The 13,324-nt window shown below is 38.8% G+C and overlaps 1 protein-coding gene across 11 annotated transcripts in view; it reads right to left on the bottom strand.

Moving 5' to 3' along the window:
• SYNE2 (spectrin repeat containing nuclear envelope protein 2) overlaps positions 1-13,324 on the bottom strand; it is a 323,751-nt gene that overhangs the window by 269,675 nt on the left and 40,752 nt on the right. For 10 of the 11 annotated variants that reach the window (XM_024997770.2, XM_010809508.4, XM_010809509.4 and 7 more), the window contains one exon: positions 715-843. In XM_024997770.2, the coding sequence (XP_024853538.1) occupies positions 715-793 (79 nt within the window). In that variant the 5' untranslated portion in view covers positions 794-843. Of the gene's footprint in view, positions 1-714; positions 844-5,901; positions 6,232-13,324 lie in introns of all 11 variants that reach the window. The other variant, XM_059890586.1, reaches the window with a different exon arrangement.

Genomic DNA, 13,324 nt, shown 5'->3' with positions numbered 1-13,324 from the left:
ATGAATTTTCAAAATACATAACAAAGATTGCCAAGAAGCATGAAAAAAATAGACAGTACTCATATAAATTCATACATAATTCATGTGACTGGAAGTTCATTCACTTTTAGTATTACTGTTATTCCTTTTTATTAGGACAAAAATAGCATATTACATTTAAAAGAGGATTTACAAAAAGATGTAAAATAAGTGTAAACAATGACAAGCGAACTATGATTAACTATTTAATTTTCATTAAAAAAAAAAAACACACGCACTGAAGAGTAAAAAACCAAAATACCAAATTCCTTTTAGGTATTCCTTATTTTCCTAAGCAGCTGAGAGAGCAATAAAGATACTGAAGTATACTTAAAGCTTCTACAAATGGAAAAATACAGACATAGGTATACATTTTGGGCTTCCCTGGTGGCTCAGACGGTAAAGAATCCTCCTGAAATGAAGGAGACCAGGGTTTGATCCTTGGGTCAGGAAGATCCCCTGGAGAAGGCAAGGCTATGCACTCTAGTATTCTTGCCTAGAGAATTCTATGGACAGAGAAGTCTGGCGAGCTACAGTCCATGAGGTTGCAAAGAGTCAGACACAACTGAGCGACTAACACAACAACCACATGTATAGATTTTACCATAACAGAGACAGAAAGCCGTACAATTTGAGAACAGGTGACAGTGAGGTTTGCATAGTTGCCATGGGGTTACCCCAACCAATCTTAATTACCTTGCAATGAAAAATGGAGATCATCAATGCCCAAGGAAACCTGTTGGTCTTCAGCGGGAAGCACAGGACTAGATGCCATCCTTTGACTCAGTGAGATTATATCATGTTCATCTCAATTAAAGAAGTGAACTAAAAATAGAAGGGATAAATGCTCATTAGTACTCTGCAGCTCTGCATTTCCAGTAAACATGCACTGTCAGAAAACAACAGCAACCAGAAATCGCCCTCCAAAAGAATCACAGCTTTCTAGTGAGTGTTTGCTTACTTCATGAGGAACAAAGTGACTACGCCGTCTTTTCTGAGTCATAATCAAGATTTTGCCCTATGATCTATTCAGGCCCTTCAGAGTTGCGGGCAGAACTCCACAAGGGCTAGCATTGTGGATTCTGTACTACCAGTGAAAAGGAAAGCTACACAATTACATTCTGTAAGTTGTCCAGAGGATGTAAAGCTGACACAAACTGATATCTTAGGTCTTTGTATTATATTATTAGCCTCCACCTATAGGGATTTTCTTTAAAACTTTCCATTTAACTTACTTCCTTTTCTGCTCCATGATGGTTGTCATTTACTGGAAACAATAACAATTGGTTCTGTGTAATTTGCAAAGTGAAACTAAAAATACTGTATGAAAAAGAATGTTTTCATGGGTTACCTATTTATTGAATTATTTTCCCAAGTCCTTATTTTTCTCCAGTATTCTTGAGTTTCTCTTGTGGCTCAGCTGGTAAAGAATACGCCTGCAATGCGGGAGACCTGGATTCGATCCCTGGGTTGGGAAGATCCTTTGGAGAAGGAAAAGACTACCCACTCCGGTATTCTGGCCTGGAGAATTCCATGGACTGTATAGTCTATGGGGTAGCAAAGAGTCAGACCCCACTGAGCGACTTTCACTCTCACTCGCTCTCACATTTTCTACTCTACCCCCACTTTGACTCTTGAGAAATCCTTCCAGTAAGAAGAAGAAATCCTTCCAGTAATTCTTACCATCAACTTTTTAAAAGTACTGCTTCATGTATGTGTATGCTATTACTATCCTGGGGGCTGAGAATAAATCATTGACTTCTCCCATTCAGATGATGACTTTCTTATCAAAATAAACCTAACCAAATATACAAGAAGACAAAATGTATCAGGGATGGAAAGAGGAATGGTTAAGTGTACAGATACGTGATCAACAAAGTATAGAAAACCAATAATGGCAGAATCTTTGTGTTGAACACATGAGTATTCACTGTTAAATCTTTCAACATCGATGTGTATTAGAAATTCTTCATAATAAAATGTTGAGGAGGGGAACTGAAAAATAAATAAACCTGAGGCCAAGAGCTAGATACAATCAATCATATCTAATAGACCACTTTTTCAAAATGACAAGAACAAAAATCATTAAATATCCAACAGTTGAGCCAGACTTCAAAAATCTTTCAATCCTGTCTTCCTACTCTGTTTATTTAAAGCTCCTTTATCATCTCTCCCATGGATCACTGTTGTTAAAGATTTTTACCTACCAAAGAAACTATGCTTATTAATTAATAATTAATTTGTTTTATCCTCGGAAGTAAGATGAATCAGAGTCTCCCTGAGGTAACATTGTTCCTATGCTGCTGCTGCTGCCGCTAAATCACCTCAGTCGTGCCCGACTCTGTGAGACCCCATAGACGGCAGCCCACCAGGCTCCCATCCCTGGGATTCTCCAGGCAAGAACACTGGATTGGGTTGCCATTTCCTTCTCCTGTTCCTATGCTAAGGTGATACAATTCTGATTGAAATAAAAAGCTCCTTGTTAGTTCTGGCCAGTCTGTGCAGCCTGATGATTGATAAAGGTACAAATGTCCTCAGTTTTTGATGTACTAAAGACCGCCCCTGCCTCTTTCCATACCGAAAGCTCCTGAACCCAAAGTGGAAAGAAAATACTTCTTCATGATGACAGGAGAAAACCTGAATTCCAGAATCAATTTCCTAATGGCACCTGCTATTCCACGCCAGGGCTATTAAATAAAAGGACAATAGCAATAGTAGCAAACACATATACAGCAGTTACTGTATAGAGATACTGTATAGAGATACAGTTACTTATATAAAGATACTGTTCTAAGCACAACTATATGAGTTAGGTACGGTAATTATCCCATATTTGAAATGACAAAACTGAGATGCACAAATGTCATAAACATACCTTCCCAACACAGGGATCGAACCCAGGTCTCCCACATTGCATGCGATTCCTTACCAGCTAAGCCACCAGGGAAGCCCTGTCCGTAGACATACCATACTAAATGATGGAGTTGAGATTTGAATCCACGTGGTTTTGGTTTCAGAGTTCATGCTCTTAGCTAAAACAGGTTGGTACCTCATATAGCTAGCTTTGTTGTTGTTCAATCGCTAAGTTGTGTCCAACTGGTTGTGACACCGTGGACCGCAGCACACCAGGCTTGTCTGTTCTTCACTATCTCCCAGAGTTTGCTTAGATTCATGACCACTGAGTCAGTGATGCTATCTAACCATCTCATCTTCTGCTGCTCTCTTCTTTTGCTTTCAATCTTTCCCAGCATCAGAGTCTTTTCTAATGAGTTGACTCTTTACATTTCATTAATTCCTTCTTTCACTTACTCAGCTAGCATTTATATATGCTATGCACTGCTCTTAAGGAATTCAATCTTTTGAGAATGACAAGTGAACACATATTGAAAGAACTCTTCTAAGAAATGTATGTAGAAGGTGCTATGGAAGCAAAGGAGAGGGCACATCCCATCACATGAATCAGAGACAGATGTGATACCAGCAGTGTACTTAATATAAAACAGCATCTCACTCCAAATAGTCCTGTAAGCATTATTAGGCTAATATAGGGGTATTAATAAGAATGTCTCTGAGAGCTACTCATTGCCATTCAATATTAAATAAATATAAAATATCAAATGTAGGAGAAAAAACTTAAAAACAGAACCACAGACAGCAAATCGATAACCAGAGAATCAAGAAAATGTTCCTGTGCTAGACTGGCATGTAGGTTCCACTGTTTTCTATCTTAAAGCCATAGGAAAAAATAGTATTTGTAAAAAGAAAGTATAGACCTTAAAAGTAACTATTTGTCTCAGACATTTCTGTTTTTAACAGTGAAATTTTATTAATGAACAAGTCAATAAAATGTAATAATTTTTATGAATTTTTCTAGGGTTTCTAAAAAATGTAAATAAAAAGTAAAACCAGGGAACTTCCTGGTGGTCTAGTGGTTAAGACTCTGTGCTCTCACTGCCAAGGGCCTGGGTTGGAGTACAACGGCCTGTGGTTGGGGAACTATGATCCCGCGAGCTGGGGTGCGGCCAAAAAAAATTTAGAAAAAAGAAAAAAGTAAAACCAAGCTATGAAGGTGGAATCAATTACAAGTATTAGATTACTGTTCCAAATATTGTTTTAGTACAATTATTTATCAAAACATGCTACAAAGGTCAAGAGGATCTGACTGAAGACAAGGTATGATGACATTTCCAATGTAATTGTTTTGGGTGAGAAACAGTTAACATCTCCAGAGAGGAATATACTTACTAAATGGGGCTCATGAAAAACTGGAACAGAATAGAGAAGAAAAGCTTTGAGAGATGCCTCTGGATCCAAATTGAGAAGCTAGAAAGAGTATGAAAGGGAAAGCAGAAAGAGGAATGAGGCTGGGCCAGGTACTCAACGAGTCACAAGTGTCTATCAGTTAAAATCCCGAGGGCCAACCTGCCATTTGCCTTCTGACTTCCCCGTGCGGAGCACAAAGGCCGCCTTCATTGGTGGGATTACAAGACAAACGCGGTCTCTACCCATGCAGTCCTCATGGCCTTACTTTTCCTTTTCAAATAAAGGTTACAATTATGTAACATCGGGGTTCGGAAGGAAAATAATGAATCATCTTCAGGGACACATCAGAGATTAGGTAGAGAATTCACGTAGTGGCATTGAAGACCCAGAGATCAAGAAGAAGCATGCGAAACTGTGTTTTTAAAATCCATGTAAATTAATGCATGTGCTTTTATAAATGGCATAAGCTATTTTGAAATGACTGTGGTTTGCTTAGGCAATATATCTTAATATGCATCCGGTATCTCTAAAACTTCAAAACACTAGAGCAGTTTCTTTTTTAAGAGAAATCTTGGTATTTACTTCAGATTAGTATGATTAGAATTTTTACAACTCAAAAGTGAAATCTGAATAGAAATCTTTTTCTAATTGATGGAATTATTAGCGATTTTTATTAAATACTTTCTTCCTTTCACTTATCTGTATTTTTAAAATTTCAAGTGATGAATGCCTATTTCTGCTGCAATAAGAAAAACACTTTTATTTTGATGAAATGACAAGTGAGGAATAAGGTATTACTTAGTTCAGGGTCCGTTCTCCAATCCATTTGCTATGAAACTGTATATCTATAGCTTCATAATGAGAAAAATACTCTCTTGACACAAATGGGATATTAGAAAAACTCTTGAGTTTGTCAGACATTTGTAGAAAGGATTGCTAAAAGTCCTTTTGGTAGTTCAAAAGGCTTCATTTTCCATTATTATGCAGTTTGCTAATGAGCCCTGCTGTTCTAAAAGCACTGAAAAAAGCACTGTCAGTGGGGAGAAAGGGACTTTTACGTCATCTTCAAAATTTGATCGGAAGGTGTATGTACCAGAGCAGGACATGTTAAGTACATGTAGGTCGTTCTTTAACAGAGTGGTTTAAATGTCAACATTTTCCCTGGGGTACCTCCCTGTTCTTTTTTCTGTTCTTTCAGCTGCACTATGTTATTTATGGTCCAGCTAGGAATTGTAAAGGATCTCCCTTTTGTCAGTTAAGATATTGAGCTTGTCCTAGCAGCTGACAATTATTAACTCCAGTCTGCCTACAAGCTCACAGAAGAAAAGTTGATGACATATTTGCAATAAGTTTCTTCATCTTTTTCCCATTAACTTTTCCTAATTCTGTTATTACTTATCTTTTCATCTGTATTTGACCAGAAGCAATTGATGCAAATTACCAGATCCATTGATTTTTAAGGTCCACTCTCCTATCTGCTTTCAGATACTATTTTTCTAATGACCAGCACAAAATGCCAGAATAATCCATCTTAATTATCCACCACACTTTTAGAAAACAAACATGTAGCAGTTCTCTGGATATGATATTGCTACTTCACAACAAAGCAGGGTCACTCACCAGCCAATACCAACTGTGCCACTAAACCACCCACCACCACCACGGTAACAGCACTCTGAGCAAATGTAGCCTCCTTCCTAAAAGAGTCTTCTGTTGGCCTTGTGAAAGTTGCTCAGTCATGTCCAACTCTTTGTGATCCCATGGATTATACAGTCCGTGGAATTCTCCAGGCCAGAATACTGGAGTGGGTAGCCTTTCCATTCTCCAGGGGATCTTCCCATCCCAGGGATCAAACCCATGTCTCACACATTGGAGGCTGATTCTTTACCAGCTGAGTCACCATGGAAGCCCCAGCCAAGTCCCAAATGCTCTGAACTGCAGTGTCCACCGCTACAGAAAGGGAATAATACACATTTTACATATTGGATTTCAGTGATGCACATGAAACTTAAAACTACAGTAGTAACTAACATCTACTAAGTGCTTACTATGGTAGATGTACTACAGTATATAAACAGTATTTACTACAATCCAGGAAATGACTTTATCCAGATTAGCCCATTTCTTATCTGGCAGTAAAAATTAAAAGCTAGTGACAATATAAAAATGAAGACTATCAAACAAGGATAAAACCTCCAATGCTATAAAACCTGATGTGTGAAATCAGCACAGATCTGGAAAGCATGCATTCAGGAAGTAATTGTTTTTCATTTTCATCGGTCTATTTTAACCTAGAAATTCTGCCCTAGTACTCCACAATCCAATTTTTAAAGCTCATCATCCCCCCAGCAAAAGTTCCCTGCCTTTGTTACTACCATAATACCAGTCTCCCAAAAAAACCTTAAGAGATCTTTAAGTTGTAAGTACTGGCAGTGGTTTGGGTTTTTTTCATATATATATTCATTCCTTTTGCCATCACCTCTGCCCATGATCCCATTGTGCTGTGCTTAGTCGCTCAGTCATATTTTAGAACTCTTTGCAACCCCATGGACTGTAGCCCACCAGGCTCCTCTGCCATTTCCTCCTCCAGGGGATATTTCCAACCCAGGGATCGAACCCAAGTTCCCACATTGCAGGCTGATTCTTTACTGTCTGAGCCACCAGGGAAGCCCGACCCCATGACTTTGTTCCTAAACTGCTGCCAAAGATTTCTGGCTTTTGTATTAACTCTAGCTTCTCCACCTGTATCTTTGAAGCATCCCAAAGAAGTCTAGGATTGGTAGTGAGATACTGCAGAAGTTGAAGATGAAACACAGGCCTGAAAATGAATGGAACTGAGTGCGTTGAACATCAAGACTGGAGCAAGATTTCAGACAAGTATACACAGCAACAGCAGGACTCCAAGCCCTCACCTACCCCACCTACTTCATGAGCACTGGTAGATGGACCTGCTCCCCAAACTACTTGCTCTACCCACAAGGGTGGGATTTCAGAGGATCCTTTTCCGGAGAAAGTAAAGCCCTTAGAAAAGACCTTTGCTGCTGCTGCTGCTGCTGCTAAGCCACTTTAGTCATGTCCAACTCTGTGCGACCCATAGACGGCAGCCCACCAGGCTCCGCCGTCCCTGGGATTCTCCAGGCAAGAACACTGGAGTGGGTTGCCATTTCCTTCTCCAGTGCATGAAAGTGAAAAATGAAAGTGAAGTTGCTCAGTTGTGTCCGACTCTTAGCAACCCCATGGACTGCAGCCTACCAGGCTCCTCCATCCATGGGATTTTCCAGGCAAGAGTACTGGAGTGGGGTGCCATTGCCTTTTCCAGAAAAGACCTCTAGAGATTGATATTTTGGGTTCCTCAATAGGAAAGTCAGTTCCATGCCAAATCACGCTACTATGATTTTCCACTAATTGGTTTTTTCATCCTTCACTCTTGAATGATTATATTACCAAAGATCACTAGACATTTAAAGAGAGCCTCCAAGAATGAAAGAGATCGAAACAAACACAAAAGAGGAACCTGGAAGAACCAGCAAGTGTAGGAAAGAAAAGAAAGAAAAAATGAAATTGGTAATTGAATTTTTTTAGAAGTGACACCATAAAATGAACTTTATTTTAAAGCTGATAAAAGCTATCAATATCGGTTGCAAACAGAATCAACATTTCTTCCATTTTTCTCCTTCACATGACAATGCACTATATAACAAGAGATGTATTTTAAAGTTTTGTTCTGCATGCTGACACATTTCACTAGCTCTTTCTTTAACCATTGATTTTTAACAATATCAAAGCAAAAGCATATTCTATTAGACAAAATTAATTTTGCAAAGCCCTTGTGAAATTAGACTTAGTCTTGCTTATAATACTCACACTTACACATATGCTGAAATGGAAAGCAAAATGCAAGAAAATGACTTTGGCAGGAATAAACGCATAAAGATTTTAATCGAAGCCCTCTGAACAAGCACTACTGTTTGTTCTATTTCTTCCAAGAGAAAAGTCAATTCCATTGTCAGTGAAACAAATGGAAATATCACACAGAAACTCAGAATGAATCCACAATTTCATAGGAATCTGAAAATTACCAAGGCAATTTTCCTTTTTAGGATCAAAAGACCACAGAGTTAGTAACAGTGAAATGGGCAGCCATAGCAGAGTTCTGAGCAGAGAAGAGATACAACCAGACTTAAACTATCATTTGGATTGATGTGTGGAAACAAAATATGGGACAAGGAATGAAGCAGGGAGACTAATGAAAAGATTATCATAGAACGGGTGGACAGAGGAAGGCACAGATAGATAATAAATGAAAAAGCAAGCATGGTAAAATGTTAAAGGTGGAACCTAGGAATTAAGAATATGGCTATTTATATAAAATTCTTTCAAATTTTTGGATGTTTTATAATTTTCATATTAAAATGCTGGGAGGAAAAGGTTATTACAGTAAGCCAGATGATGATGGCTACGACGAGGGCTGTATGAACAGAAGGAATAAGTGGTCATTCTAAGTATATGTTGAAGATGGTGCCAACAAGGTTTTCTGACTGATTTGATGTTACATGTGAGAGAAAAAGATGAATAAAAAATGACTCCTAAGTTTTTGACTTAGGCAACAGAAAGGAGAGGCCATGAGTTGAGCCAGACAGAGAAGGCTGCAGCTGGAGCAGGTTTGAGGGCAAAGCAAAATTTCCAGGTTTGAAATATCAGATGTACATCAGACATCGGTTCTGAACCCAGGTGATTGTGCATACTCCATTTTTTTTTCAAAGTAAATGTTTCATGTCCCATGGGAAACTAAATCGACAGGATCAACTCAGACCAGGAAGATGGAGTTTGGCAAGACAATAAGACAGGAACAGTATACTATGAAAAAAAAAATTTAAGTGGTGTATTTTAAAAGATCAATAAAAGGGTTAGAAAATTAAATAAGGACATCTCCAATAAACAAAAGGAAGAAAAATAGAAAAAAAATAGAAAATTTAAAGGGCAAATCCAGTGGCTCTAACATCCAAATAAGAAAACAGAGGGAGCAAATTATCAAAGAAGTAATGCAGGATTTTCTAGAACTAAAGAACAAGTATTACAAAAGCACAATGAGTGGCCAACAAAATAAAAATTTTTAAAGACTCTCAGCAAAACACATGGTTGCAAAATTTCAGAATAGCAAGAGTAAAGAACTTCCCAGAGTATAAAACCATACCATACACCAAGGAAAAAGAATCGGAAGAGCATCAGACTCTGTATAAGTCATGCTGGACGATAGAAGACAGAAACATCTTAAAAATTCTGAGAAAATCTAAACATAAGAGCTTAAACTATAAAACTTGTAGGAAAAAACATAGGGCAGGGGCTTCCCTTGGGACTCAGCAGTAAAGAATCCGCCTGCCAACACAGGAGACAAGGGTTTGATCCCTGATCTGGGAAGAGCCCACATGCTGCGGAGCAACTAAACCCATGCACCACAACTACTGAGCCCAGGGAATAGCAACTACTGAGCCCACGTGTCTCAACTACTGAAGACCACGCATTCCAGAGCCTTGCTCCTCAACAAGAGAAGCCGCCGCAATGAGAAGCCTGTGCACCGCAACTGGAGAACAGCTCCTGCTCACTGCAACTAGAGAAAAGCTTGTGGAGCAACAAAGACCCAGAACAGTCATAAGGACATAAATAAATAAAATTATTAAAAAAAAAAAAAGCAAAAGCTTAATGACATTGGATTTCACAATGATTCCTTGGATATGACTCGAAAAGCACAAGCAACAAAAGAAAAATAAATTCAACTACAATAAAATTTAACATTTCTGTTCCTCAAAGGACACAATTAACAGAGTAACAAGGCAACCCATGGGATGGAGAAAATACTTGCAAATTATTCACCTGATAAGAAATTAACATCCATAATATATAAAGAACTCCCCCACATCAACAGCAGCAAAGTGAACAACCCAATTAAAATGGGCAGCAGTCTTGAGCACAACATCATTAATCATAAGGGAAGTACAAACTGAAACTAGAATGACATACCACCTCAAACCCATTAGGATGGCTACTATCAAAAAGAAAAAAAATAGAAAATAGCAACTGTTAGCAAGTATGTGGAGAGATCAGAACCCTTGGCAGGAATGTAAAAATGGTGCAGCTGCTATGGAAAACAGTATGGCAGTTCCTTAAAAAACTAAAAACAGAATTACCATGTGATGATCCAGCAATTCCACTTCTCGGTACATACACTAAAGAACTGAAAGCAGAATTGCAAAGAGATTTTTTTTTTTTTTACACTCATATTCAGTTCAGTTGCTCAGTCGTGTCCAACTCTTTGCGACCCCATGAATCGCAGCACACCAGGCCTCCCTGTCCATCACCAACTCCCAGAGTTCACCCAGACTCACGTCCATCGAGTCCGTGATGCCATCCAGCCATCTCAGCCTCTGTTGTCCCCTTCTCCTCCTGCCCCCAATCCCTCCCAGCATCAGAGTCTTTTCCAATGAGTCAACTCTTTGCATGAGGTGGCCAAAGTACTGGAGTTTCAGCTTTAGCATCATTCCTTCCAAAGAAATCCCAGGGCTGATCTCCTTCAGAATGGACTGGTTGGATCTCCTTGCAGTCCAAGGGACTCTCAAGAGTCTTCTCCAACACCACAGTTCAAAAGCATCAATTCTTCGGCGCTCAGCCTTCTTCACAGTCCAAATCTCACATCCATACATGACCACAGGATAAACCATAGCCTTGACTAGATGAACCTTTGTTGGCAAAGTAATGTCTCTGCTTTTGAATATGCTATCTAGGTTGGTCATAACTTTCCTTCCTAGGAGTAAGCGTCTTTTAATTTCATGGCTGCAGTCACCATCTGCAGTGATTTTGGAGCCCAAAAAAATAAAGTCTGACACTGTTTCCACTGTTTCCCCATCTATTTCCCATGAAGTGATGGGACCGGATGCCATGATTTTCGTTTTCTGAATGTTGAGCTTTAAGCCAACTTTTTCACTCTCCACTTTCACTTTCATCAAGACAGCAGCATTATTCACAATGGGTAAAAGGTAGAAGCAACCCAAGTGTTCATACATGGGTGAATGGATAAACAAAATGTGGCATGTATATACAACAGACTGTTACTCAACTTTAAGAAAGAAATTCTGACACATACTACAACATGACAGCAAATTTGAGAACATCATGTTAAGTGTAATAAGCCAGTAACAAAAAGATAAAGACTGTATAATTCCACTTATATGAAGTCCCCACAGTACTCATATTCATAGATACATAAGTAGAATGGTGGTTGCCAGAGGTTGGGGGAGGGAGATGTTAATTGTTTTAATTAACTTTTAATTAAATTTAGCTAACCCATTGTTTAATAGGTATAGCCTTTCAGTTTTGGAAGATAAAGAGTTCTGGAAATGTATGGTGGTAATGGTTGTTACACAACAATATGAATGTACTTAATACCACCAAACTATACATCTAAAAACAGTTAAATGGGTAAATTTTATGTTATGTGTATTAACACAATTTTTAGAAATCAGATAGGAAGTTATTTTCAACCTACAGTCTATATCCAGCTAAAGTTTTAATTAAGTGTTAGGGTAGAAAACAATCATTTCTTGACATGCAAAGCTCCAGAAACTTTATTTCCTATGCTCTGGCTCTTAGAAAGCTGCTACAAAAGGTTACTCCAACAGAATAAGAAAGTAAAATAGAAAGAGGAAGGGAAGTGTTCCAACAAAACAGAAAACTAAAGTAAACATGAGAAAAACAGAGTAGATACAGAACAGAGAAAGAATAAAGGGAAGTTCCCAGGATGACTGCCACACAGCAGATCTGAGCAGGAAAAAGCAGGATTCTAGAAGAGCGGGCCAGAGTGGGAGCTACAGGGAGGGTGAAATAGAAAGAGGGGACGTGAAGACAGGAAGAGGTGAACGGACGGAGGAAGGAGCACAGACTGATGACTGAGGGAAACTGAAGAACTGTCACAGTGAGGTACTCACTTTGGGTATTAAGCTAGAAGAACTGGAGGCTGGTGGCAGAGGGTATTTGAATTAGTGATTTTTGCAGCTCCCCATAAGACAGAGTTCCAATTTGGGGTCTGAGAATCACAAAGCACTTATGATTTGTACAGAAAATTCCCCTAGATAGAAATGCTGAGAAGTCTGGAAGAGAAGGATCGAGGGAGCTCTCAGCAGATGACCTCATTTTTCTCAGGAAAATAAGAAGTCAGTTCATCTCTTGGGTGTGAGGGAGCTAGGATGGTGTACGGTTCTTAAGAAATGAAAGGTGCTTAAAACAGGCCCTAGTAGAGAACATGAGCAAACCAAGCAGACAGACCCACAAGAAGCTGGAGGGCACTGAAGATGCACAGAGACTGGATCAGCACTGGCTGCAAATGGACCCAAACATAATTTGGGGTGCAAGGATGTCCCAGGAGCACACAGCATCTAACTGATGCTCAGATAAGAGGAGCAACAACTAGTGAACCTCCGCTGATTAAAAAATGCTTTAAAATTGCACACACAAGGACTTATCTTCAAGAAGCTTCATTATATGTAACAGAAAAAATGGAAACAGTTGAATCCCATCAATAGGAGAGTGGATAAACTATAGTTGATTTATACAAGGAAACACTATTCCACAGCTAAAATGAATGACCAGTATCAGCAAGGTTATACATTAAAACTAAAATGTTGAAGACCTACTATATAGCACTTGGAACGCTGCTCAATGTTATGTGGCAGCCTGGATGGGAAGGGAGTTTGGAGGAGAATAAATACATGTATATATATGGCTGAATCTCTCCGTTGTTCACCTGAAACTAACAATATTATAACATTTGTTAATTGGCTATACCCCAATACAAAATAAAAAGCTTTGTAAAAAAAACTAAAATGTTGGGGGGTAGGGGCAGAAAAAGTGCAAAAGGACTGATACATTATGAAGCCATTAATGTATCTCATATGAAACACATGAAATTTTAAACACACACATATGTATATGGTAAAAAAACAGAAACATGCTGGGAAATTACACCCACCAATTTCAAGGTGGAGGGCAAAAG

Source organism: Bos taurus, chromosome 10 (genome assembly GCF_002263795.3).
Source record: "Bos taurus isolate L1 Dominette 01449 registration number 42190680 breed Hereford chromosome 10, ARS-UCD2.0, whole genome shotgun sequence".
In the NCBI taxonomy this organism is placed as follows: Eukaryota; Metazoa; Chordata; class Mammalia; order Artiodactyla; family Bovidae; genus Bos; species Bos taurus.
The sequence above is the reverse complement of the archived record's forward strand: the minus strand, read 5'-3'. Positions and strand labels throughout refer to the sequence as shown.